This window comes from Limulus polyphemus, unplaced genomic scaffold (assembly GCF_000517525.1).
Source record: "Limulus polyphemus unplaced genomic scaffold, Limulus_polyphemus-2.1.2 Scaffold172, whole genome shotgun sequence".
In the NCBI taxonomy this organism is placed as follows: domain Eukaryota; kingdom Metazoa; phylum Arthropoda; class Merostomata; order Xiphosura; family Limulidae; genus Limulus; species Limulus polyphemus.
The window spans coordinates 258,437-286,062 of NW_013665782.1; the positions used below are offsets into that span (position 1 = coordinate 258,437).

Consider the following 27,626-nt stretch of genomic DNA (forward strand, 5'->3'; position numbering starts at 1 on the left):
TTATTTTCAATAAGCAATCCTGAAAAATATTTGGGGGTGCTTAACTTTTTTCCAGGTGTATAGTTCCTTACAAGTTTTATACAAGATGCATAAATGATTTTACTAGAAATACGAAATACAACTAAATTTAGAATTATGGGAAAATGATTTGTTTCCAAGTAAGTTCTAAGGTTTCTATAATATATATTTATCACATTAGATATAATCATTCTTATATATACAGCATGTCGGTTCTCGTGTGGAAAAATACCTTCTTCTGAACTTTTAATATGCTATTTTTCTGAATTACGATTATATAAAGAATGACTTGTTTATTAAAAAAATGTAAAGCACTCTTTGAAAATTTAGCCATCCTTTGTAACAATTTTAACTGCCGGCATAACAAGAAATAGAACTTTTCATTTCACATTCAGTATGAATAAAGCTACTATTTTTGTAGTTTTGGTTAAGATAACAGCAATATTTAAGATCGATACAGTGTTAGTTTCGCTAATCTCAGTAGTAAGATTTCTGACCTTTTACCAACAACAATTAAATATTCTATAGAAAATCAAAGCAGTTAAACTGGGATATAATAAAAGAAACAAATACATTTTAATTCCATTTATCTGTTTTGATTTTATTATTGTTTGTTCAACAAAAGTTTCTATTTATTAAAAGAAAAGAAAAACAAATAATGTAAAATATAGATAACCAAAAGTTATAAAGCCTATCCAAGTGGAAATATATATATATAGTATTATTATTATTATTATTAATTCTTGAAACTTTGTACATTATTTCCATTTCATAAGCTTATTACCAAATCATTAAAATTGTTCGGAATTAAATAATAATGAAAATCTTTTTTTTTGGCTTTCTTTATAGGAACCAAATATTTAAATAATTAGGTTCTAGTTAAATAAACATCGCTTATAATCTGTACATAATATTCTTATTTTTGTTTTAAAAATAGTAATAATTTATAAACAAACAAGTGTCTCAAAGGGAAAGCACTTAATGAAATATACCTATTAAAATAAATTCATGTTATTATTTACTTAAAGTAATTTTTTATAATCTTAATCTGCTAAGAAGCTGTTGGATAGGTACTGCTCAAATCAAAATTTCATACTGTAATACTTGGCTGAAGAAAATTAAAAACATTTAAACACTTATATATCTATACACCTTTTCAAGTAATAAATCTTATAGAACATAAATGTTTGTTTATTTACCATACCTTGCACATTTTGTTTCCCATTTAAATGATTATCTATTTGTAAGTCTAAATAACTTATATTTCTAAATTTCCGCATCTTTAAATATTTTCATTTCATATTTTTCACTGCTTATTTTTGTGTATATAAAATAAGAGTATCTTCAACATTTTCAACTTAAGATATCCATTTCTAACAATTTATTTTCATTAAATCATCTTTACTATTCTTAAAAAAGGCCATAGTGTCATTATCTACTTCTTTTGTTGAATTAAAAAAAAATCAGTAATATATCATCAGCAAAATAAGTAATTTTACTAATTAATCTTAAATCACAGAAATAATTTATCTAAGTTATAAATAATATAGCTCCAAGTACCGAGCCTTCTGGTAATATATCCTTGATTAAAATTTCATAAGCGAAATTGTTTAAAAAATATTTACCACTTGTGTTCGCTTTAATAAATAAATTTCAAGCCAGATTAATTCGTTACCTCTTGTTCTTTATAATTCTATTTTATCTGTTAGTATTTGATGTAACACTTTGTAAAAAGCTTTCTCTAAATATAAAAAGTAACTAAAGTTATTTTATTATCATCTAAAGAATTATGTTTATATAGATAAAGCTTAATAAAGAATGCTCAGTAATTAACCCTTTTCTAACTCCAAATGAAGTAATTTATCTACTTATTCTTAAAAATTTCTGTTATAAACATTTTTAAAATCCACCTAATAAAAATAGGTTTACGTTTTACATAACTACTTTTATTTGTTTTTGTATATTGGAAATTTTAGTGCTTTTTGAGTCATTTTTGAAAAAAAAAATACTAATAGAGTCAAGTCAAATCAATTACGTATTTTGGAGAATAAAACTAGGAGTATTCAGAAATCTTCGGATTTCTCTTCACCCCTCCCATTGTAAAATGCTACATGGAACAAAAAAAATGCTTTTTCGTAGTAGGTTTGTGTTAGTGATGTCACCTGAGGAAGTTCGGAAAGCCTGGGATATTGAAATGTTTTATTTCTTTGGTCTGCGCGGCTCTCTCCTCTCAATTCAACAGCACGGCCCTTGTTGGACTTATGGTCCTTCTGGGAAAAAGACAAGTTATAAATGTATACCAATAGATATAAAATATTATTTTGACATTTTAAACAATATTTACTGATATACCTTCATTTTGTACAATGTCCCCTCTTTTCAAACTTGTTATTATAGTTTTAACTTCATCATTACCTGTGGTAAATAAAAAAATTATATTAATACTATTTCTTAAGGAAGATATTTTGTAAATTTCTTTACTACTTCTCTTTAAAATGTTTTCTGTGAGATTTTTTTAAGTAGTCGTTAAACTCATTTGCTAATGTTTAAAAATTTCTAAAGGGGTATCCAGAATTTGCCGACTTTTATGCTAGTTTGACTGAGTGTGTTATCAGTTAGATGTATATATGAAGTTTTCGTTTTTTTCTCATAGTGATCATATCCTGTTATTTTGTTATGATTCCAACTTATCATACCAATTTATCTGGGATGATGGGCCCTTGCAGATGGATCGGTGCTACCGAGTCTTGTATGTTTCTTATTACTCTTGTTGGTCTTTTTGTTTCTCCAATAAGTTGGAATCCATATTCCCAGGAGATGCTGTAAATTTTGTTCTTCCTCCCTATTGGATCTTTAGCCACTTTGATGTGTGTATACTACTTTCATATTCTGTTGTGACTTCTGAGTACTGTTATAAGTTTATGTTATTTACATAAATTATGTATGTTTTCAAAGAGACTTCTGACACAGAAGAACATGAGTGTATATCTATAGTTTCCGTCCTGTTTCTTCTCATCGTTTATCTTCTAAATTTTCTGATTTTGTCAAATCTTCCGGATGTTCATTGTTTCCTGTAAAGCTGATAAATGAATTATGTGGGTAGAAATGGGAGTTTATTATCTTTTTCTATTTAAATTGTTAAATGTATCGAAAGATGTTATCTGTTCAGGTGGTTCATAAATTCTTGAACATTATCTGTAATATGTCGATATACTACGAATGCATCATCAACATATCTAAGCCTAATCTCGGGGCGTAAAGCGACTGTTTCGAGAGCGTAAACTTTGAAATTTAGAGGTTTATGAGCTCGTAGCTAGCTAGACCTTCTTGTTGTTGTTGGTACTTATCTTCATGCTAGAAGAAGCTAGTGTTGATATGGAAGGTTGTGAGTTGTGCTGTTTTATGTTTAAAGTAGATATTTTTTTTCTTATACAATTTATTTTTGTTTTTCAAGAAATTTCTTATTCTATAGATTTCTTGCATATTTAATTAGATATTGAGTCGCGTTTTTTATTTGATTATTTATATTTTCTTATCATTTTTTCCCATGCAATATTGACATTGATAAATTTTATCTCAAATTCTTCTCATGTAATGTATATATTTCTTAAATGTTGGCTTCATATTCGATAATCTATTTTTTACATAAATACATCTTGCCAACACCACAAATTCATTATAAGATTTAGTATTGATACTTACCTTGAGTGCAATTGGAAAATGATTTGTCAGTGAATATTTCCACTTATACTTCGCATAAATAAACGTTTTAAACACGAATAATTTGACTTATCTATCTAGTGTATATCATTCAAAACCAAACATGGTTTATAATACCAAATAACACACTCCTGCGAATTTAAACTTCATAATAAAAGTTGTTTTGATTTTAATAACGGATTTTTCATAATTCAGCCACGCAGAGTTCGAAAATAATTTTGATTTTTTTTCTATCACGTAAGTATTTTTCACAAATCGGGAAGAAAAAGACTCTTATTTAGATCAAATAATTATTTCGTTTACTACAATGAACATTTTTTTATTGTATTTTTTTAGCAAAAATACAACCAAACTGAAGAAAAGGGTAGAACATTCATGTCAAACGAATATGCATCCTGATTTTGTTTGTGAAATCTACGTCTTTTAGTCTAAAAAATACGTGTTGTGGTCTTTCTTTTATGTATTGCGTTATGACGTTTTGGGAAAAATCTGTACGTGATGGAGAAAAATGGATACCATTTTCGGATTCAGCGCACAGGAATTAATTACTGTAGAAAATGTAAAAATGCCAAGACAATAAAACCATCGCAGGCCTGTGTAATCATTTGCATAATTTTTGTTTGTTTGATTTAAGAAAGCAACATCTAAAAATCATGTACTATATTTGATGTGTGTTCTAATTTTTTTGCTTAATTCAACCATATTAATTAGTTAAATTTATCTATTTTAATGGTCTATCATTGTAGTATTGTACTGAAAACTTTTACAATATATACTTAAACTACGACCATAATATAGATTTAAAATATCGCATTGATGGAGGGGGGAGAGAATCCAGATCAATTTATATTATAACATAAAAATGTCAGTAAGCATCTCTATTAGAAATATTTTATGCTGAACGTCTCAATTTTTAGATTGTTTTTAGTTTAGCGTAACTTTTAAAAGACAAGCAAATTCAATCACTTCTTAAACCACCAGAATAAAATACCTAAGACACACACTAAAATAATAATGCCATAATAACTGAAAAATTCACCAATGTGTAAAAACTCAATGGAATATATACCCCACCTGCAATTCTAGGAAAATAGCTCCCTCAAAACACCTGGAACACCTTACATGTCACTTTCTGTGATGAGTTATCAGCTTTTAAGTATAGTTTATTACATTATATTACATCGTGTAAAGATGAAAGCACTTTTGAAATGTTTGGGCTTTCTTCCTTGACCGTTTCTATTATTCACAGTGTTAGTTTCACATATCTTTTTCGGAGTTGTTTTTTTTTTACTGAAACATGAATTATCACATAAATTTTACTTGTTTAACTAATTTCTACGTATTTATCCTGTTGAATGTCTGTCTTCGAGCCATGATTACACCAACTATTGCTGGAATAATATGACTATCTGTACTTTTGTAGAAATGAATAAAAACCCTATAGGATTTTGGTTCATTTCTGTCAAGAATTCTTGAACCTGCGTGTTTCTCTAACATCATGAATGTACTCTTGTCCCACATAATTTAGATGTATTTTAGTGTTTTGTAAAAATATTTTTATGTTTCGTGAGAAGGTTTTTGTATAACTACAAATGGTTGGTTTTGGTTTAGCTGTTGTTAAGTGCAAAGCTACATAATAGGTTATCTGTGTTTTGCCCATCACGAATATCGAAACCCGATTTTTTAGCGTCATAAACCTGCAGAGTTACCGCTGCACAAATATTTTGGATATTTGTGTAAGTTCAGTTGATCAATTTTGTAAAAAACCCATTAACACTATGGTGACGTGATGTTGTACTTTTTTAAAGTTGTTAGTTTTCCTATTTTGAATAAAATAACTTATAATTCATGTCAAATGATGCATACTACAAGGGGAAAGGCCGAGTGGCTCGTCCAAAATGCTCTTTTTTTGTTCAGCAGAATTTATTTATTTTAAAAGTATAACTCTTTATAAATGAAATCGTTCAATTTATCACAGATGAGAATCACTAAAAATGAGCCAAGTAAATCAAATGTAAGTCTTAAAACACTCTCGCTATGGAACTTGCTTCTGGCCTATAGCCCTCATTTCCTTGATTCGCTCGGCAAAGGCCTAGCATGACCTGTTGGTTAGAGCACTTGATTTGCAATCTGAGAGTTGTTGGTTCGAATCCCCGTCACCGAACATGCTTGCCCTTTCGGTCGAGAGGGTATTATAATGTGACGGTAAATCCCACTATTCTTTGGTAAAAGAGTAGCCCAGGATATGGTGGTGGGTGGTGTTGACTAGCTGACTTCCCTCTAGTCTTTCACTGCTAAATTAGGGACGGCTAGCACAGATAGCTCTCGTGTAGGTTTGTGCAAAATAAAAATAAAAAATCGCTCGGCAAATAATAGAACAGAACCTGACCCTTCCAGGTCATGCATAACAACCAAATACCTATTCAGACAGACTTCGGCAAACAATTATTTAAGAACCATTTCATTTTTCCAACTGGTGATGGTTTGTACTAAGCGAGGCACATTTCTATAAGTTAATTTGTTTTTACGTTAAATGATATTCTGATCAAATAGCTACTTATTGGCAGAAAAATTATAGGATTTTTTTATGGAAAATAATACTGGGATTGAATTGATATCAAAATCTTACAATTTGATCACAAACTATAAAACCGACTCAAGTACTTACATTAAATCGATAAAGAATCCTGTATTTGTTGGTATCGTTATAGAGAGTATTAAGTATGGCATCTTCAAACACCACGGTAGTAGATCTGTAAGTCAAGGGCTTATAACGCCGAAAATCGGCTTTCGATACCTGCAACAGGAACAGCACAAATGTGTAGCTTTGCGCTTAGTAATAAATAAAATGATATTAAATATATTTATATGTTTACATGTAAGTGATCTAAATATGTACTAGTAAGATGCTTGATTTTTTTTCAGTCTCTCCAACTCTTCTGGAAGAGAAACAGTCTATCCAGAAGGTATGAAAGTTATCAGAAAAAGTGTTGTTTGTGTCATTTGTTATAATTCATGTGTATTGCGCTATAATTCTCATTAAAATAAACGATTTATCACTGTTACGTTTCTTTGCGTTAAAGGATAAAACGTTAAGTGTCTAAAATGATAAGAATGATGTTATATTTATTATTTGCCTGATATGTCATTGGTTTGCAAAGAAACAGCAGTTTACCAGCAGAAATATTAAATTATTAATTATATTTTCTAATATCTTTACCACACTTCTCAGTGTTTATTGATAATTATCCAATTATTTATTCTGAGTGGTAAATTAGAATGATCAATTCTAATTTTATTACTTATAATGGTAGATATTACAAGCAAAGGCTAAGACATCTTGTGTGCTCTTATGCTATCCATACAAGTGTGTAACTATAACGGGATTGGAACACCTACTTCAGGAGATAAGTTTCTTCTTATCATCCCAAAACTCTCTTGTTACTAGCATGTTTTACACTTTTTGAATTATATTCTTCTGTTTCATTAAAAGTAACTAGTTTCCCACAATGACTGCAGAGAGTGAATGGTAATTTCAGAGAGAGATGTGTAAGCTCAAGTACACGTATCTACTTATTTATTCCACGTGCGAGACGTGCGAATAGAGGAGGTTAAATATAGTAGATGACGTATTCTTTTATTTTTCTGATCTACATGTTCATAACTATAGAATACCCAACTCAAATAGAGAGAGGTTGTTGCGTTATGCTCACTTTCTTTTAGGTGTTAAAATAGCATAGTTGTTATGTTAAATAAATAAATATACGCAGTGACTAGATAGTATGTACAAGGTCTTTTTTATTCAAAATAAAACATAACTTCTATTTTTCAGTAATATCGAAGAAAGATTCGGCCGTTAAGTGAGTACAGAGCGTTTTTTTAACCATTAAACATTTTATAATAGTTTGTATAGTTCTTGCTTTCATTTACATTACATGAAATGGAAGCAGTTGCTAATTAAGGCCTAAGGTGTTTCAAACATGTTTGTATCTAAGGCAGCTTCTACGGTGTCTTTCTTGAATAAGTATTTCCAAATTAATACTCTACAAATCTGTCAGGGTTTTCGTTGAACGAAACCTTTAATTTTCTCTTGCTATCAAATAATAATTGTTTCATTTGCAGTTTAAATAAGATACTTCTTTTTTTTTTTCATTAGTAGCTAATTGCCGAAGAGTACAAACAATTATAAAACATGTGCCACATAAAAATAAGTACGATGATATATTAAATCATGTATGGTAAAACATGTGCCACGTAACTATAAGTACGATGATATAATAAATATGTATGGTAAAACATATAAAACAAATAAGTACGATCATATATTATATCATGTATGAAAAAATTATATTAGTTTTTAATTGTATTACAAACATAATTTTGTGGAAAGGAACATAAATCATATTATGATGTAGCAAAATAGTAGAAGGTAGTGTGTCTTGTATAACTTTAAATTAATAGCATCTACAAGAGCTGGAACTCTTCTTTTAAAGTTACTTTTTTGGTTTTGTTGAAAGTGCATATACTAGTTTTTTTAAATGTTGTATGTCAGTACTATAAGTAAGCATTAATTCTAGTTAGATATACTTGCCCTGATGTTAAGCACTATATGAATGTAGAGACTTGTAAATTGCATATGAGGTTTATATGTTCTGCCATCTAGTGAACAACATTTGAACTGTTTGTGTGCATCAGAAATGTTTTTATATCCTTAAGCCAAATAAACCACTGGAAATTGACTCTTTAGAATTTTTTTATGTATAGTGCTTCGTTGTAAGTTAAGCTTGAATAATTAAAAAATTAAAATCGCAGATAGTTTACAGAACATAAATAAGCGGCGAATATGTCTCAATACAGCAAAAATATAAGAAATAAAGACTTCACAATTGACGTATAAATTTCGACATCCAGTCAAATATTATGTTATTCGTTTTGAAGGTTACGTTTCACTTTCATATAAAGATTACACTTGTAAAGGAAATTTAATCAATATATATATATATATAACTAAGAGCCACTTATACAAAATATTTTTATACTTTAACTAGTAAATAAGAAAAGAGTTCTATTCTACTAAATTCAATTAAACTAGTAGTATCTTTTGTAACAATATCAATACTAGTGAGTAAAAGACCAGAGACTTGTAGCTGTAAAATCACTTAATTTTGTATGATTTGACTGTCTTTAAACCAATGATTCCGTTCTCTTTTCTATTGTTTAACTATTTGTTGTTAATATCACTGTGTTATTTTGATTACCCCAAGAGTTCAGGTTTGCTAAATAAAGATTTTAAAGTTCATCACCTGTGTTTTCTATGACATAATATTTTGTAAGTCCTAAGTTTATACCCTTTTCTTTAGTTCTTGATTCCTCTTTATGAACCCTCGAGTTTCTTGCGTTTTTACTACTTGAATCTTTCTTCTGAAACCTTTCATTTGAGTATATTTTTGTTGTTTGATTCATTGTTATGAAACGCTCATCTTAACTGTTTTTTACTGATTGCTTCTTTCTGGTGCAACTCTTGAATTTCAAGTATTTTTATTAGTTGATTCCTTTTTTGAAACCTTTGAGTTTCTTGTTTTCACTTCTTAATTTTTTGTTCAAACTCTTCAGTTCATTTCATGTTTTGTTGTAAATAATTTGAGATAAATCTGTTTTCTTTACGATTTACTTGTAAAATAGAATAATTTTTTCTCAATTTTGTTATATTATCACTGAAATTTGATATTTTTTCAGGCAGCATGCACAAACAGGCACTAACACAGTCTTGGCCAAAATGTTTGCATATTTTGTAACAAATAAAAACAATATTATTAAGATGGAATACAAATACAGTTAGCGCTGTGGTATTAAACATCTACATATGTAATTTGTATTATGATACAGGTTCTATGGACACCATGAACGATTTATTCAAGAGCAAATATTTTTTTCAGATTCCTGTAGAAAGATGTGTAATTCAGCATTTCATTTATCACAACAAAACCTGACCAAAACATATATAATGACAAAATATAACATCAAATTATTATAAACAGCGTCTGTAACCTTATATCAGTTCATATTAAACTTTCAGTACTTGGTTAGTCTTCCTCGCGCTCTAATAACCCCAGCAAGGTGACTGACATATTGTCGATGAAGTTATTGATTTAATCCACTGTGATTTCAGCCCAACTTGTCACTAGAAGGCGCTGCAAGTCGGCTACGATTTAGGATCGTGGTTAGTAATTTTCCGGTTCAGTTCTACTAGTAGTTTTCAATGGGATTACAATCTGTAGACTTTGCTGGCCATGACAATCTTGTAACGTTCTTCTGATCGAGATAATCCTGTACAATACGCACAACGTGAGCAGTGGCATCGTCATCCTGAAACACAAAGTTATTGTCAAACTTTGTCCCAGCATATGACAGAAATATCGTCTCCATGTGATGCCTGTAAGAGGCGCCATTGACGTTTTCCTGGAGGATATGAAGAGCAGTTTTCCATCAAAATGAATAGCTGCTCAAACACGTACTGCATCATCTCCTATGGGAAAGACAGTCTTCCCTCATCTTTCTCCAGGCAAACGACAAACACGAATCTTACCATCAGCTTTAACAAGCCGGAAACAAGACTCATGTAAAAAGATGAGATGTTGCCACTGTCCTAATTGTAACTTGGCCTGGTGTCTTGCCCAAGTAATATGGTGACGGCGGTGAATTCTGATTAATATTGGTTTGCAGATAGCCCTTCTTGCAAAATAATCTTGTTTTGTCAGTCTGCTATTCACTGCCCTTCTAGGTAACCTGGAATGAATGTGTTCACGCCATTCCTGATTTAAGGTGTTACAAGACTTCTTTCGACCTTGACGTGTTAACCTGTTCAAAACAGTAGATGGTAGTAGATTTTCGACGTTTACCAGTAGACTTTCCTGGAGCTACGTTTCCTGTAGTCCGATGACGTTTCAGGATTCTGGATACAATACACTGCTTTGGAAAGGTCCGTTTACTTCATACCATTTCTGGACAGTCAAACAATTTGACGCCCTATAACTTCTGTCACGTGACGAGGCATGACTCTGCACAAAGTATAGAGAAATCGTCTGAACAAAGAGTTGATCTTTTTCAAAAAATATTATACCAAAATCACACCTTTTTATACAAAACGGGTGTGTACGTGTGTTTTGACGAACAAATGCTCAAAACAACTTATACAGACCAGAATAACAACTTATACATGTTTGTCCGATCATACGCTACTTTCTCTGTTACTACTCGGGCATTTACTCAATAATTAATCCACGCATGTAGACAATAACATCAATAAAAACAGTATGTAAACGTTTTGACCAAGAGTGCATGTAAATATTTAGAAAAGTTGAGTAAAATATTATACTGTAATGGGGAAAATATTGATAAGGCGCATTGGAGGACGAAATATAAATATAAATTAGTATAGTTGAATTTCACTTTCTCCTTTTTAAAAATCGGTATGTCATTTTAGTTTTGGTCTGTATTAATATTTATATATTATATATATATATTTCTTTCTTTCTTTTTTTCTTGACTCCTTGCAAAAATTACACATAAAGAAATGTCTGTCTATCAGCTGTAACGTTATTGCGTACAGATTGGAACCTTTGTTAGTTTTTTTTTTTAAATAAGCTACAGTTAACGTATCTAAGATATATATTTGTTGTTGGTCAGATGTTACATCCCAGGATGCAGTGGTCGAGATCACATGAACAGTAGTAGATCTTCACACCGCAGGTAAGAAACCCTATAGATAATAAATCTATATAGATCAGGCCATACAAACTGTACCTACAACAAAAATGTTTTTATTCTGTTCGTTTTATCTCGTGTTTAGTTATGTTTACTGTAGCGCATAGCTACACAATGGGCTAACTGCTCTGAGTCCATAGCGTTAATCGAACCATGAAATTTAGAGTTATAGATCTTCAAGTCTACTGCGGAGCTACTGGAGGAAATATTTTCTTGTAATTCCACTAGGACAACTGAAATTACCTATCAATTTAAAAATTTGAACGAACATCAAGAAGTTAAAGTCTCTAGCTATTAAACATGGGAAGTTTAATACTGTAAATACCAAAGCTATAAGAAATTGTTAGCTGCTTTCTTCTAAACTGTAAAACATTTGGAATTACTCATACAGGAAATACTTACCATTTATAGACTAGAAACCTATCTTAATTATAACTTTGTGTTAAAAAAGCTGTTGTAAACTATTATAGTTATAAGATTAACATTTTTGAGGTAATTGCTCATAATTTTTAGTACGAAAGTAAAATTCAGTATTTGAAGTATTCTCTCCTATTTGTACGATGTCTTTCTGCATAATTCAAATAAGCTCTAAGCTATTCACCACTTCGATATTAATTCAAGTCTATTCTTATTTTAATCTATGATCTGTAGAAGAAATAATAAGCCAGAGATATAAAAGGAGAAAGTGAATGAAGAACCAGAACTATCAAGTTCATTGAGAACTTGTTTTGTAAGTCAGCCACATGTTTAATATTAAGTAAACATGAAAACGCAATATAATTCACACTTGAGAATTTTGATTCACGAATCGTTTGATTACTTAGTTATTAATTTCTTTTTACTTCTATTTTGTTTATATTTTTTAGTTCGATGTAAAACCTTTACTTTTAACCCACATTTCAGTATTTCTAGATGTCCAATTGCCACTGAAGAAGGGTTACTACAAAAAGGAAATGAATCTTTAACGATGAAGACACAAACAATAAAAGATAGAGGTAAAAGATAATGTTTTTTTCCAGATTTAAAACATCATAATTTAACCTTTCATACTGATAAGGTGAAAAAAATTAAAAATTATTCTTGTTGAAGTTCTAGTTAAATCCCTTTTACATCTTTATATTTTGTAGTCTTATGTTCCGTTTATATTTTTACTGGTTTAATTAAATACGTTACTTTCCAAAAGGATCTAAATAGAATATGGATCTTTGAGTTATTTGTTTGTTTAATATTTGTATAAAAACGTGTTTGACAATTTTTAATCGTAGAACTCGCAAAGCAAAATAAATGTTTTTGTCAAATTTTGCACTTTCGGCAGGAATGTTGATTTTGTTAATATTTGATCACAAAACACTAAGACAAAATAAAAATAAAAAAGAGAAAACTTTCGGGCCTTCATGGTTGATGTATCATTTTATTATGTGTCAGAAATAGTAATGTTAGATGTATGATGTTCATGATAGCGTTTCAACAATCAAACATAAAGACCTCTAATATTTCGAAGTTGTTTATGGTGTTTTACATATTATAAAGTAATGAGAATCTTGTGATACAAAAATACGAAATACTGAGATTTCATTAAAGTATGCCTAAAGCATAATGTTTATATGTCAATAAGGTATGAAAAATAAGCAATACTGAGATTTCATTAAAGTATGCCTAGAGCATAATGTTGATATCTCAATAATATATGAAAAACAAGCAATACTGAGATATCAGTAAAGTATGCCTAAAGCATAATGTTTATATCTCAATAAGGTATGAAAAATAAGCAATACTGAGATATCAGTAAAGTATGCCTAAAGCATAATGTTTATATCTCAATAAGGTATGAAAAATAAGCAACACTGAGATATCAGTAAAGTAAGCACAAGTATCATAATGAGTATCAGTATGTTAAACTTATCATACTGTGATATCAATACGTTGAGTGAGATATACACTGTGGTAACCTTAAGAAAAACAACAAACTTTTTCATGTGCGACGTTTTTGAAAATTATAACAATGATAACGTCAGATTAAAGTATACTGCATAAGGTTTAACTTGTATTATAACTCAGAATTAAGCGGATTAATTTAACTGCGAAAATAAAACTAAAAACGATGAGATAATCAGCAAGAAGGAAAAGTTTATCTATTTTTTAGTACAAACTACACAATAGGCTATCTGTGCTATGCCCACCACGGGTATCGAAACCCGGTTTTTAGTGTTATAAGCCTTAAAACTTAATTTCAGCCACTTGTACTTGACATTTCATATTTTTTTCGAAACAGCTGATAATTTTTAAGCAGGTATTCGAACTTAACAAACAGCTATGGTTATATGTATACCAAAGCTACGCCAACATATTGGCCAGCAAACAAGTAGTGAATATTTTATTCAGAGACAACCAAAACAGAAACAGTCCATATCTTCATCATGTGTATACATATATGTGTCTGTTTATTCCTTTCATAGTTACAATTTCTACTAAACCTTTTTTCACAGTTACCATAGAAATACTTAAAACACTAAGTGAGAGTTAAATCATTAATATTTAGTATTAATTTGCAGACTCAAGCAAGCTTAATCCACGCTCGTGCTACTCAAAAGACACGAAAGTGATGAGTGTGTTTGACGAACCTCGTTCCTCAAGTCACGCGGCGAGAAAGTTTGAAAAATTCGATAACAAGTACAGTGATATGGACTTTCACCTTGGACATGGCTATCTGAAACCGAATTACTTCGATATGGAAAAGACAGAAAAGCCGGTAAAACATGAAAGAGGTTTCAGGTGAATTTCCGTTTTATTTTAGTTAACAGTTTTGTTTTTGAATAGTGCGGTTGACTAATTATTAAAAAAGTTTTTGTGATACCTCTACTCTAAACGTTATCTCTAAAATGAATACGACGAAATATTATTATATCAGCTTTTTAGTATCTCTGACCAAATTTTTGTTTGTTTTCTCAGCAAATACAATGACAAGTGTTACAAGCGAATAAACATCCTTGACTAAATGATTTTATTACAAGTTATAGTTTTTACAACAAGGAAGATTATTTTTAGAAAAGTTACGACGTTTCAATCACTGGTGCGATCATTCTCAAGTACATATGGTATTTGTTTTTTGTCGTAGACCACTTGACTTTGTAAAATGAACATTTCAGAGATAACTTTTAGAGTATGAGTATCACAAGTATGATTTTTTAATGATTAGTTAACCGCACTCTTCGTGGAAAAAAAATATAAAACTTGTGTACTTGAGAATAATCGCACCATTGATCGAAACGTCGTACCTGTTCTAAAAATAATCTTGCCTTACTGTGAAAGCTGTAACTTGCATTGGAATAATACTTGATCAGTAAGTAAACTCTAAATGAAACTATTTTTGACTAAAGTTTTCGTTAAACTAGACCTTAGTCATCTGATTGTGAAAATATCATCTTAGTTTTTAAAACAATCCTGCTTACAGAGGTTCTTGAATGCTTAAGGTGAACAATTGACCGCGTTTATTGACATTTAAACTGGGCAGGACTAATATTTAACTACACCTGTTAGCATTTAAACTGTGTAGACCTAATTTAGCCACATCTGTAACCAAGCAAACTGTTCAGACCCACTACTTTGCCATGTCTTTCAGCATTTTATCTGTCTGGCCTAATTTAACCAGATTTGTTACCAAATTAATTGTGCAGGGTTAATAATTTGCCAAGCTTATTAACATTTAAACTCTGCATGCGGTATTTAGCCACATCTGTTACCAGTATTTTGCCAACCCCGTTAACATATCAAGTATGCAAACCTAATTTAGCCACGACCTTAAAACCTATCAACTTACAGGCCTATTTTAGTCATATCTGTTAACATATAAACTGTACAGGCGCAATATTCTACCAAGCTGTTAACATATAAATTGTACAGGCGCAATATTCTACCAAGCTGTTAACATATAAATTGTACAGGCGTAATATTTTGCAAAGCTTGTTAACATATAAATTGTGTAGGCGCAATATTTTGCCAAAACTGTTACATTTAAACTGTGCGGGATTGATTTTTTTATCGACTTATCTAATGTATTTATTAATACATTTGTGTGATTTGTGATCCTTATCACATTGAATTAAAAGTCTAGCCTGAGAAGTAGATAGACTGTTTTTATCTGAACTTCTTCCGAATAAACCTTTGAGATTTTCATACACGAACTTTTATGGTTAAGCCAATAAAGAAACGTGTTGAGGTGCTATATTTTGTACCTTTTCTTTAAATTTTCTTCATTACAGGGTATTTCAAGTCAAAATATGTGGTGTAAAACTAAAGTCAGTTATTGTAGGTTTCTATTAGTTTTGTTTGAGTATTTGTTTTTATAAACAGAAGTTAACCAAATAATTCGTATTCACCTTTGAGGACAAAGCATTATACGATTTTCTTCACACACGTTTAAGTTTGAGACACTAGACTGCACAAAACCAAAAAGTGAAATATTTTAAAACTCTGGGAATTGCTTCTTGATTGAATGGGTTTTACAATAGTTCAAGAGTTTTTTTCAAAAGCGTAATTATTTTAAAACTTTAATTTTTATGCTGTGAGAGACAGCTTATATAGACAACAATACAGAGATGTAAAATACTTAAGGTCACACTCGCTGTGAGGCTTTAACAGACTTCCAGAATAAAAAGAAAGAAAGGTATGGATTTTGAAATAACTTGAGGAATATATAAGTATCGAAGGGTGTAATTTATGCTATGAAATAAACAGGGGGATGTGAAGTCTGAATCAAAGCCAATCTGATGCTGTTTTCTTAGAACATAGTTTTAATCAGAATTTAATTTGGCTAATGATATTTAAAGAGTAGTTTCTTTTCTTCTCTCGAAAATCAGAGAAAAACTGGAGCTTTGAAAACATAAAAAAATAAGTTCAAGCTAATAACAGTAATGAAAAATAATAGTAATAATGGAAAATGTATAGATTCAAGTTAAGTTTCGATTTAAATCAACGTAAACGAAGAAGCCAGGAGCTCATCGATTGGTAGCATTATTGAAAACTCAAAATCATCAGAAGAGAGCTTACAGTCATGGTGTTGTTGTGATAGGTGCAGGACTTTTAATTAAACTCACAGCACTAACATATAAACTTGTTTACGTAAAATCGATAACAGCAGTAGCACATGAACTCGTTCGCATACGATCAATGACAGCAGTAACGTACATTTATCCACGTAAAACCACCAACAGTAGTAATGCTCGTACACGTAGGACCACTGGCACTAGATAACAAGTACATTCGCCCAAAATATCAGTTTAAGCTTAACTGTAAAAATATCGAATGTAAAATAATATAACATGCTTATAGGGATTTTAAATTTAAGCAAATTAAAACATTCCCACGGCTGAAAGGGCGAGCATGTTCAGTGACAGGATTTGATCCCGTGATCCGCAGATTGCGAGTCAAGCGCCCTAATCCTCTGGTCATGCCAATATAAAAATGGACATCATCTAAGTATAGTCACATGCTAGTAGTTTACACTTTGATTGGATGTCATCCGACCAGTCAAATTGCCACACTAGCATGTCACTATTCCTAGTATCTTCAGATTTTCTAACTATCAGTGTCATTTGTTGTTCTCTATAAACTTTGACGTCATCATTGTGTATGACGTTCGACCAAAGGGCTAAGTTTACACATTTTCACAATACTTGATAAACAAATATATATTAAGAAATATTATGGAAGGTTGTTTTGATGCTCATAAGAACAAAGGACAGGAATAATGTTTGCTGAGCCTGTTCTTAGGCCCTTTGCAACATATTTGACACTTAACCTTGAAGTAGAGCTAATTTTTCGATGTGGGGGTACTTTATTCCTTAGTTGAAGGTCACAAATATTGTGTAACTTGTGGTTAATAATAACAATAATATGATTAGAATTAACAAAACTTGACCATAAAATTAACATGTAGCTTGGAAATGCATTTAAATGAATACCTGAGAGCACTTTGTTTTCACTAAACTTAGTGACAACTATATCTCCTTAGTGATTGCGGGTTTTTTCGCAGCAGAAATAAACATTTTGTCTACTCCTTGCGGAATTTAGTGTTACAATCGAAACTGTAATGAATATCTTAATCAGGCACGTTAAACTACTTCTGTTGATAATAGAAGCAGTCGAGGTAGAGAGCTTAAACTTTTTCAAAAGTGATGTTAAGTAACTCAGGGATGCTCCTAATGTGATATAAGACAATTCAATAAAGATCTTGCCAACGATCTAGTTACGTTTACAAGTGGAATGTTACACCTAATTTAGACACACGTTAGCTTCAAGTGGCCTCAGTGGATGCGCAGCTGCTCAAAAAATATTGCTTTGGAGGTATAAAACTAAAGCAGAGAAGTGGGCCTCACACCTCAAATAATAAAATGAGCAAAGATGGATAAAAGTGCTATTTACAGATGAATCGCAATTTAAATTGCTTAGAAACAATCAACTATGGTTTGTTTGGTGGTAGAGAGGAGAACGGTATCATGGTTAATGTGAAACATTTACAGCGAAACATGCTGGGAAACCTATAAAAGTGTAGGCTACATCTCAGCCAGTGGTTTCGGAAATCTACGAAAAGCTGCTGGCACCCTGGCTATCGAAAGACACAGGCAGATTCTTATCCATCATGTCATTCCTTCAGGAACAAGGTCTGTTGAACAGATTAACTATTCAGCAAGAAAGTGACCTCAATTGTTCAGGACACGTGGTGACACGTTACCTGGAATAAAAAGGGGCCAATGAAACACTCGAAACTATTGCTTAGCCTGCACAGAATTTCGATAGGTATATTATTAAAGCTGCATAGGCTTATATGAAAAGTAAGAAGGTATATGAAAAACTCAACAACTTGGCTGAATTGTGGGAAATAATTTGAGACATTTGAAGCAACATTTCACAATCAATACATTATATACATATAGTACAATAAAAGAAGACGTAAAGCTCTGTTTTAAACATATATAAATCAATAATGCGTTGAACAGTTTACTTGCTTTTTCATTTTCTATAATAGATATTGTACTGACAATAAATTGAAGATTTAGTTGCAAGCACTCATTGTTTGTGTCTCTTATATGTGCATTTCCATAAGTATTTCAGACATATAGATAATTCATTAACCAGATTTACTCATGACAACATAAATATAGTACCAGTCTTATCACACATTTTCAAAAAAACAGTTTCAAAAGAAATGCTTTAATTAAAAAAAACAAATCATTTTAACAAATAACAGTTTTTGTATTTATAAAAACACAACTCCTGACCTACGTTTATAACTCCTATTACAGAGATATCAATGTGAGTAAGTTTGTTTTTCCTTTACTACTGAAAATGTATCTTTCTAAAATATAGTCTGGATCTAATAACAGTAATTACATCATGTAATCATACATACAATTTTCCCGAAAAAATTACATAATATATTTTTTACTATACTTTTTTGGGGGTCACTGCTACACGGTTTGTATACATAATTCCAAGTGTTTGTTTGATTATATAAAAATAACCAAAACATTCACAAGTATAGTCATGCATGTTTTTATTAGAAGCCTTTGTTAAGTCGGTTAAGAGTAGAATGTTTCATAATATACTGTTGTTTTTGTAACATTAGTTACACTTGTTACCCTAAAAATGGTCATGCTTATCTATACAACATTATACAACTTACTATTGCATATATAATTGATTTAAAGGAAGCTTTTCAACTTACACTGTATGTGTATTGTTAATCAGCCGATTTCAAGAGCACTGTTTTGGAGAGAAAACCTTATCTGCTATGTCCTATACGTGATGCTAAAATGTTTTTGTTCATATTCATACACGAAAAATCTTCTTACTGAATATATGAGTAGATGCTGATAAAAGATAAAAATTGAAACTTTTTTCTCGCCATATCGCAATCTTTGGTAAGGTTGAATCCCTTCCCTCCATTTGTGTTGATACTATATATCGTAAAACTTAAAATCTGCAATTATTTTCAGATCTTCTTTTGGATTAGAACAGATTGTGTCACAAGTAAATAACTTATCTGCTCGATATCCTATCCGAACATTGAATTTTTAATTAGAGGAATCACGAAACATTCATTAAATTTAATTACAAAGCACAGATTTATTTTCCAAAACTTAAGTACAAAATGAATTAGTCAAACCTTGAGATATGGCTATTATTCTGAATTTTATGTTTTTGTCTCTATGGTCAAATTCACTCAAATTCGTGTTGCCTGAAAAGGAGTAAAGTTACAGAGGACGAAGAACACGAATGTAGTTATCAGAAATGGCTATAAGAGGACGCCACATCTAGTGACTTCAGCCACCATTCATGTCAACGATGCCTAGCATATTTGATTGAATTCTCGTGATGATCTGACTGACAGCTAAACGAAGCTATCCAATATTCAACTTGCCGCTCCACAATACACAACTGATTTTCTATGGATCATCTCACAGACATGTTGAATATTGTACAGCATGGTTCAGCTTTCATGTCATCCAGCATATTCCAAGGACGCTGGCCTTGATATGAATGATAGCCCTACTGAGTATAACTAGTTACTGCTGGTAATCATTTCTAATGGTCAATACCTTGTGTTCATCATGGTCTCACTGGTACATAGACTAAAATTATTACACTATATCGAATAGTATTTTGTATGTAATAGTATATCATTTTATTGATATTCGAACAGGCAATGAAACTATCAGAAAATTAACACGTACAATTTAACTTCAATTTCTTCAAGCATCCTATGACATTCCTAATATGTATATCTTAAGAGAGTTTGGCAAAAATAGGATTCAAGATGAGCAGAACTTACGTAAGAGAATCAAATTCAAACTTGAATCACAAACCTCCAGCTAACAAGCAGATGACATAGAAATAAAGTTGAACTATTTTTACCTATCCTGAATTCTTTGTTGCCGGAAAACAATTACTTCTTAATAGAAATATAACTAAATAAACAGATTACATCATCAAAACAGCGATAGTAACTGATTGGTCAGAAGAGAGAAAAAAACTGCAATGAAAATTTCATCCAAATGGTGATTGCAAAAATAATTACCAAATAGCTTTACAACTTCTAGGAGTATAATGAAGTCGTTAGGAAAGATGTCTGATGAAAATGACACTCTAATGATCTGTTAAAAGATAAGATGTAGTTTGAAAATTTCATTCGAAGTTATTCTTCTATTTCGTCAGCAGAAAGATATCAAAATAATTATAAAGGTCCTTAAACTAAACTTACGACTTATTTTTGAAACATAAAGCTTCCAAAACTAAGACAGCTTTTAGAAACTGGAAGAATACTTTAATTCTTCCAAATCTACATACTTGCATTATATATTTCGTACAACTTCAGCAGAGGAATGAAAAAAGTAAGAAATATTTAGATTGTGTTCACAAGTGGTATACCAAGTTTTAACCTATCTAGTGGCTTATATTTTTTCGAGTTTTCCTTTTATATTAGGATCGATGTATGATAAAAATCTGTATCATTATAACAAGATTGGTTTAATTTGGTTGTTAAGAACAAAGCTACATAATGGGTTATCTATGTATCTATCATCTACCACAGGTACTGAAACCCGATTTTGAGGGTCGTAAGCCTGCAGACTTACCACTGTGTCAGTGAGGAACTCGTTATAACAATAATGTATTCGTTTCAATAATTTCTAATGATTATATCTTCATTATTAGCAATAGATGAAAACACCAATGAAAACAGTACTGCATAGCCTTTTATAGCTAGGTTAAATTGGAAAGGTTTTTATTCCCTCTTTCCACAAGATTTGGACAGGTACTTTTCTGTTCTTCGTAAAATTGGAAAAGTAGAGCTCGGTTCAGTTTATCCCTATACATTACGTCCTCGGTCATTTTGACCGAAATGTAACCACCATGTATCAATGAAACTATACATAATATAATTCTTAATGTACTATATGTACTTCACTAAGTTTGGTAAATTTTTAATAAACATTACAAGTCTGTTGTACACAAAAATTCTGATTTTTCAATAAAATATTTTACTAATGATTTGTTTGCGAATGTTATAAGCTTCTACTGAGTCAGTCTAAGTAAAATGTGATTTTCATGTTAAGAATAAAAATACTTTTATGACCTTACAGTTTTCATATTTTGTTTGCGTATCCTCTAGGAACTCATGAATGAATATACAAAGTTTTTTCATTAACATGTTGTGCTCTATCTCTTATTTTCTTTATCCTAATATTAACTGTCTCTATTGATTTTTTTTATTTTAGTGATCTAAATATATTTATTTTATAGTTGCTACGGAAAAGTCTTCCTCTCAGTATCCGACGTTCTTATTCAGTAAATATTTACTAAAAGTGAATACTTAATAAAGTTGAAACAAAAAGAGAAATTTCAGTACATGAAAGATGAGTCGTGGCCACCCTACCCACATATTGTTTATTTATGTTCAGTAGTTGTATCTTGCTATGTCTTATTTAGTAAAGAACTTAAACGCATTGAATTTTGAAACACATTTATCAGTTATTGGGTATTTCAAAGTATCTTAATGATATCTAAAATTCTGTCTTTGATTAGTAAAATCAACATTGCTTTTTACTCTATTAATCTAGAGGAATGAAGTTTCGGGAAGTACGATAAAACATAATTAAATATTCAAATATGTAGTTTTGTTATTTTCAAATATTCAGATATGATAACCATGTTGTGTTTCAATATTTCAAATAAGAGAACTGTCTTAAGTTTCAAGTATTCAGATATGATAACCATGTTGTGTTTCAATATTTCAAATAAGAGAACTGTCTTAAGTTTCAAGTATTCAGAAAAGATCAGATTGTGATATTTCAAGTATTCATAGAGGAGAAGTGTTAAGTTTGGAGAAAATTATGGTTTATATTCCGTAATTAAAACGAACAGCTTTATCAGCAGGTTTCTTTGGAAAATGTACGTGACGTGTGTTGTTTCGTTGGAAAAACCTATATTTATTTATTTCATAGTTCTGGTTTGAAATTTGTACTATCTTCTTAAAATTAATGAATCACCTGCCTTGCTCTTGGCTTATTTTAAAATAACTCACAATTATTTACACCATTCATTTTGTTTCATGTAGAAGTATTGCTCAAACATCACCCAAAGAGATGTCGTTTCCTCCTTACCAACAATTTCCAGAACAAACAGAACCTGTAGATTTCAGCACCAGGACAGATGTCATGGCAACAGATTTACCGAACACAAAACCATCATTATCGCAAATATCCTCCCACTACCGATCACAAAACCCATCAGTGATGGCTTCATTTTGCTCAACTTCTGAAACACTTTCCTCCCCACCTTCTTCTAAATGCTCATTTTTTGGAAAAGAGTGTTCGCGTTCCCCATTTGTTGCAGGTAATGTTAGAGATACAAAATCGTACATTTATGAAACGACGCCGAGTGATGGACAAAACTCTACTCAGAGTCAAAAGTCTACACCTGTGTTTTCCTGTGAGAGAATGATCTCAAATTATAATTTCGGCGTTAGCAGTCCTGAAGCACGTACCATAATCAGTGATGTTATGGATGAAAACAGGATCATTCAGGATAGATTTCCAAGTTATGTCAGTTCTTACAACCAACCAGTCTCCGATTTAATGATGGAAACGTGGGCTCCTGCTCCTCTGACAACCTCAGAAACCTTATCGATGCAACCAATTAACCAGTTGCAGATCGTTTCATCGTCATCAACTCCCAGCTTTTATTCATCATGTTTTGGTTCTACAGCCCGTTCTTTGCCCACATCTCCCACTAGTAGAGTAGATACCTCAACTAATGGAACTTTGTACTCGCATCCTGGTAGAACATCGTCCAGATCGCTTCCAACCTCACCTAATCCCTCGACGCAAATTTCGACGTGTAGAAATAGTCAAAAGATGGACCATCAGAGGACTCATGAACCATTTGTAGTAAACACTCACTTGTTTGATCATAAAGCGTAAGTCACAAGTTAGTGTTTCTTTGACAGAAACTATTTATGATTTTAAAAGTTGATTATTATGTTCAACTAAAAGCCGTTAATTACAATAATACGGAAAATACAGGCATTTATTTTATCAAACACTCGATAGTTATTTTTTTTTTTTTGCAAAATGTGAAGTATGTAATACTTTATGTTAAAATAGTGTTCAGAAAATAATGAACACTCATTGTAAAATAAAATATACTACAGAATGTCTTGAATTAGAAACAAAACCTAATAAAGGTGTAATTTTATTTTATTGAAGCTTAGGCTCTTAGTAACTATCAAATAATATCTACTGTAATTTGCGGGTGAGTAACATTACCTAATACAGAACAATAGTAACATTACATAAGTTTGTATGATTAGAAGGCGTTCAAAAATGTTAAGGGAAATGTAAGATGTACAGTTAAGATGTTTGTATTACATGTTTACGGGTTACAAAGATATGTGTACGATATAAAAATTGTACTTATAGTTCATATAGAGGATCCGCCACACAAAAAACAGCCAAAACAGTTAAGATGTTTGTATTACATGTTTACGGGTTACAAAGATATGTGTACGATATAAAAATTGTATTTATAGTTCATATTGAGGATCCGCCACACACAAAACAGCCAAAACAGTTAAGATGTTTGTATTACATGTTTACGGGTTGCAAAGATATGTGTACGAAATTAAAATTGTATTTATAGTTCATATAGAGGATCCCCCACACACAAAACAGTTCCGGTCAGGAGGCAAGAAGGAAAGGAACTGATTCAATGTCCAATACTAGGGTGTCATGGTGTTGGCCATGTTTCTGGAAAATATACTACACATAGAAGGTATTTAAAACTTTCTCATGCTAATTTCTAAAAATAGTTCAGTTTGTTTGTTTGATGAGAATTAAGCACAAAGCTACACAATGGGCTATCTGTGCCCTGCCCACCATGGGTATCGAAACCCAGTTTCTAGCGTTGTAAGTCCGCAGACATACCGCTGTGCCACTGGGGGGTAATAGTTCAGTTAGTTTCATTGAACATTTTTAGCGTAGATATTCGTATAGCGTACGTTAGTAGTTTTATATTTCAACTGCATTTGACAATAATAGTATAAAAACTCGTTCGATATATTCAAGAAAAGCGGAATAGAATCTGATTGATTACTTTGAAAAACAAAGCTTGTACATTGGGCTTAATATATTAAAATAATGTTGTAGTTAAATTTTAAACCTTAAACCTGCTCTCTACATTCATTAGATAAATACTAATTTAATTGAGAATTAAAGGTTAAGCTAACTCTTTCATATACTTATATACAAAATGTTTTATTAAATTGAAATTGCATCTTCAAAGATATTGTATTCCCGCTATTAAATATTATAGATTATGGCATCAAAATGAAGCTTTTTAGTCAACTAAGAATATATATATATATATAAATGATTTTAAAAAATATTACTAATTAAAATATTGTTTTAATAGATAAAGCTGGTTTTAATATCTGGTTTATAAATTATTGTTATATTTAGTATATATAAAAGTTCAGGTTGAGTTGAATGAGTCTAGATAACAATCACTGGACACTCAAGTGGAGGCCGGCTTCATCGTTAGCGATAGAAGAGAGTTATTTTACTGATGTTCCCACTGGCTTTCTGGCTGTATTCTGTTTTATTTATTACACATGTTTTACTTTTCCTGGCTACACGATATGATATTTTGTTTTCCAACATTCTTTTTCTCTTTAAATGTTGACGAACATTTTCCACGATCGTCGTTTTCTCCTTAGTAGTACAGAAGAGGTCGATATCGTGCTAATAGAGTTGTACCGGATATTGGGACATCTCTTACGAATTTGTCAGCTTCCTGATTTAGCTTCAACCCTGCATGGTCTGACACATACATTCATGCGATGGCTTTACCATGAGTAATTTGGTTTTCTATTATCCATCTGAGGACCAACCACTTTGAAAATTTACACAGTACTGCCAAGTCTGTTCCAAATATTACTGTGGTAGTATTATCTGTTTGTTGTTCATTGCTTTCAGCATTCCAGGGGGAGCTTAGTTTATGGTTTCCTGATCCATCCTTGTGCTGCTTATGGGAAGCTTGAATGCTCTACCAACCTTATAAAGAATGTTGTTTCTCCGCGAGATAATGAATGCCCAACCAGATCTCTCGTTATATGTAGTTTAGGAACCATCTACGGTTATGATGACAGGTGACTGTCCACCATGAACTTCAAATAGATCCTGACAAGCTTTTTCTGCTTTACTCTCTGCCCAATCGCTACATTTTCTGTATAGGCCAATTTCCAAAAATACCAGTGACTCAAAATGATATTCTACGAGGAGCGCCTAGACCTAATGGTGACCAATTATCTCGGTAGTGACTGCATAGCATCTATCCAACCATGAGTGTCTTCTGAGGCGTCTTTAAAGCTATATCTCAATTAAAAAGGGAAGTGGCACGATTATGAAATGCATGGTCTTTATAATGCAACAAAGTCCTAGCGAAGAATTTTATTTGTAAGCACTATTGGTGTTTTTCAGGTGATATATGGCCTTGTTTTCACTCCATCTACTTTCATAACACTCGTACTGACCATCAGTAGTGCATAATCCAGGATAGAGCTTATAAGATTTTGGCAGAGCATGAGCACGTGACGTTTTTCAGCTTTATTTCCTGCTGAAACATTCAGTGCCTTGATGCCTTTGGTAAATTACAATAGCTTATTGAAACTAAATACTCTATATTTGTTATAGATAAATACATGTGAAATTTTAACGAGTGAGCTAGAAACGATATAGCAGATAATATTAGATTTAAATTTATTTTATTTTTTTGCTAATGCTTGAAACAAACTATCAATCAAGATTAAATAAATTATTCAAATGTTTATGTACTAATATGTATTTTGAATATTATGTTCTGAAATAATATCCGATGAGGTGAAAATAGCGATATTCTTTGGAATTAGGCAAAAGCGTTAATCTTTTATTTATTCTACTTTCTGCACAGGTTTTCTGGGTACTAAACTATTATTCGTGGTACTCCAATTTTTGTGGTTTATGTGGGTCTGAAATTAAAACTTTAACTAAATATATTACAAGTTTTGAACACCATCGTTAGCAAATTGGGCTGTTATGGCTTCTTTACATGTAAGTGCATGCATTTCAATGGGGTGTTTAAAGTGGTATGTTACCGGTCTTAAGCCACTGTGTTAGAGACATTTTCTAATGTCCAAATATTGCGCCTCATCTTTTTATAGGCAAATTGGAATTGTGGGTATAAACATTTGATTATGTTATTTGTGAATACAAATGTTGAACGTGATGATAAGGTAAATTTCACATCAAATTAAGTAATATATGTTGTTGTTGCTTTTTTTTGGAGGGGGAAATAACGAACGAAACAGCGTTTTTACCATACACCACAAAATTTGGTGTACAAAAATGTAAACGCATTCACAGTAGTGTTATTTTTTTATACATTACGTCCCTTTATGTCAGGTAGAAGTTATATTTCTTTTTTATTCTTTACACAGTCTCTCAGGGTGTCCTCTTGCCGACAAAGACCAATTAAAAAGTCAACGTCACGAGTTAAGGTAAGACGCTGTGATATACTCTTCTATCTAGAATTAAAAATTCGCTTTGAATCCATTCTTTATTACCAGTTTAAAAATTAAAACGAGTGAAAACTACCTTCAATATACACTGCTGTTTTGATGCTTCACAATTAAAGGCAGTACAAAACATACGTTCTTAGACCTAACCCACTCAAGAAACTATTTAATATCTCTCAGACAATGTAGTTTAGTAACAGAAGTATTAGTGAGAAATTTTCCTCGATCAAGTAGCACTGATGTTAGTATGATTTAAAACGTAAGTCACTCTAAATAGAAAATTTCTTATAGTATTTTGGCACTTTGTCCACCTCAGGATGACGTTGTAACGTCGAAACATGTAGAGTCGTCAACTTTTTGAAGGCCATAGATAGGCCTAAATAAAATGTTTTTAATTGTGTACCAGTTTAACGTTAAATATTATTTATGATTTTAAAAAAATTCTTTCATCATAAACGTTTTCAATGAGTACACACAAATACAACTTCTGGAATTAGCATCTAGCTGTTTCATGTTA

General features: G+C 31.3%; 1 protein-coding gene across 1 annotated transcript in view; it reads left to right on the forward strand.

Annotated features, from left to right (window-relative positions):
• The window catches only part of LOC111084921 (myelin transcription factor 1-like), a 65,619-nt gene that overhangs the window by 20,774 nt on the left and 17,219 nt on the right, over positions 1–27,626 (forward strand). Inside the window, exons 3-10 of the mRNA XM_022381535.1 lie at positions 6,664–6,704; positions 7,571–7,598; positions 11,425–11,487; positions 12,406–12,497; positions 14,055–14,274; positions 22,616–23,476; positions 24,199–24,330; positions 27,032–27,091. Of these exons, the coding sequence (XP_022237243.1) occupies positions 6,664–6,704; positions 7,571–7,598; positions 11,425–11,487; positions 12,406–12,497; positions 14,055–14,274; positions 22,616–23,476; positions 24,199–24,330; positions 27,032–27,091 (1,497 nt within the window). The remainder of the gene's footprint in view (positions 1–6,663; positions 6,705–7,570; positions 7,599–11,424; positions 11,488–12,405; positions 12,498–14,054; positions 14,275–22,615; positions 23,477–24,198; positions 24,331–27,031; positions 27,092–27,626) is intronic.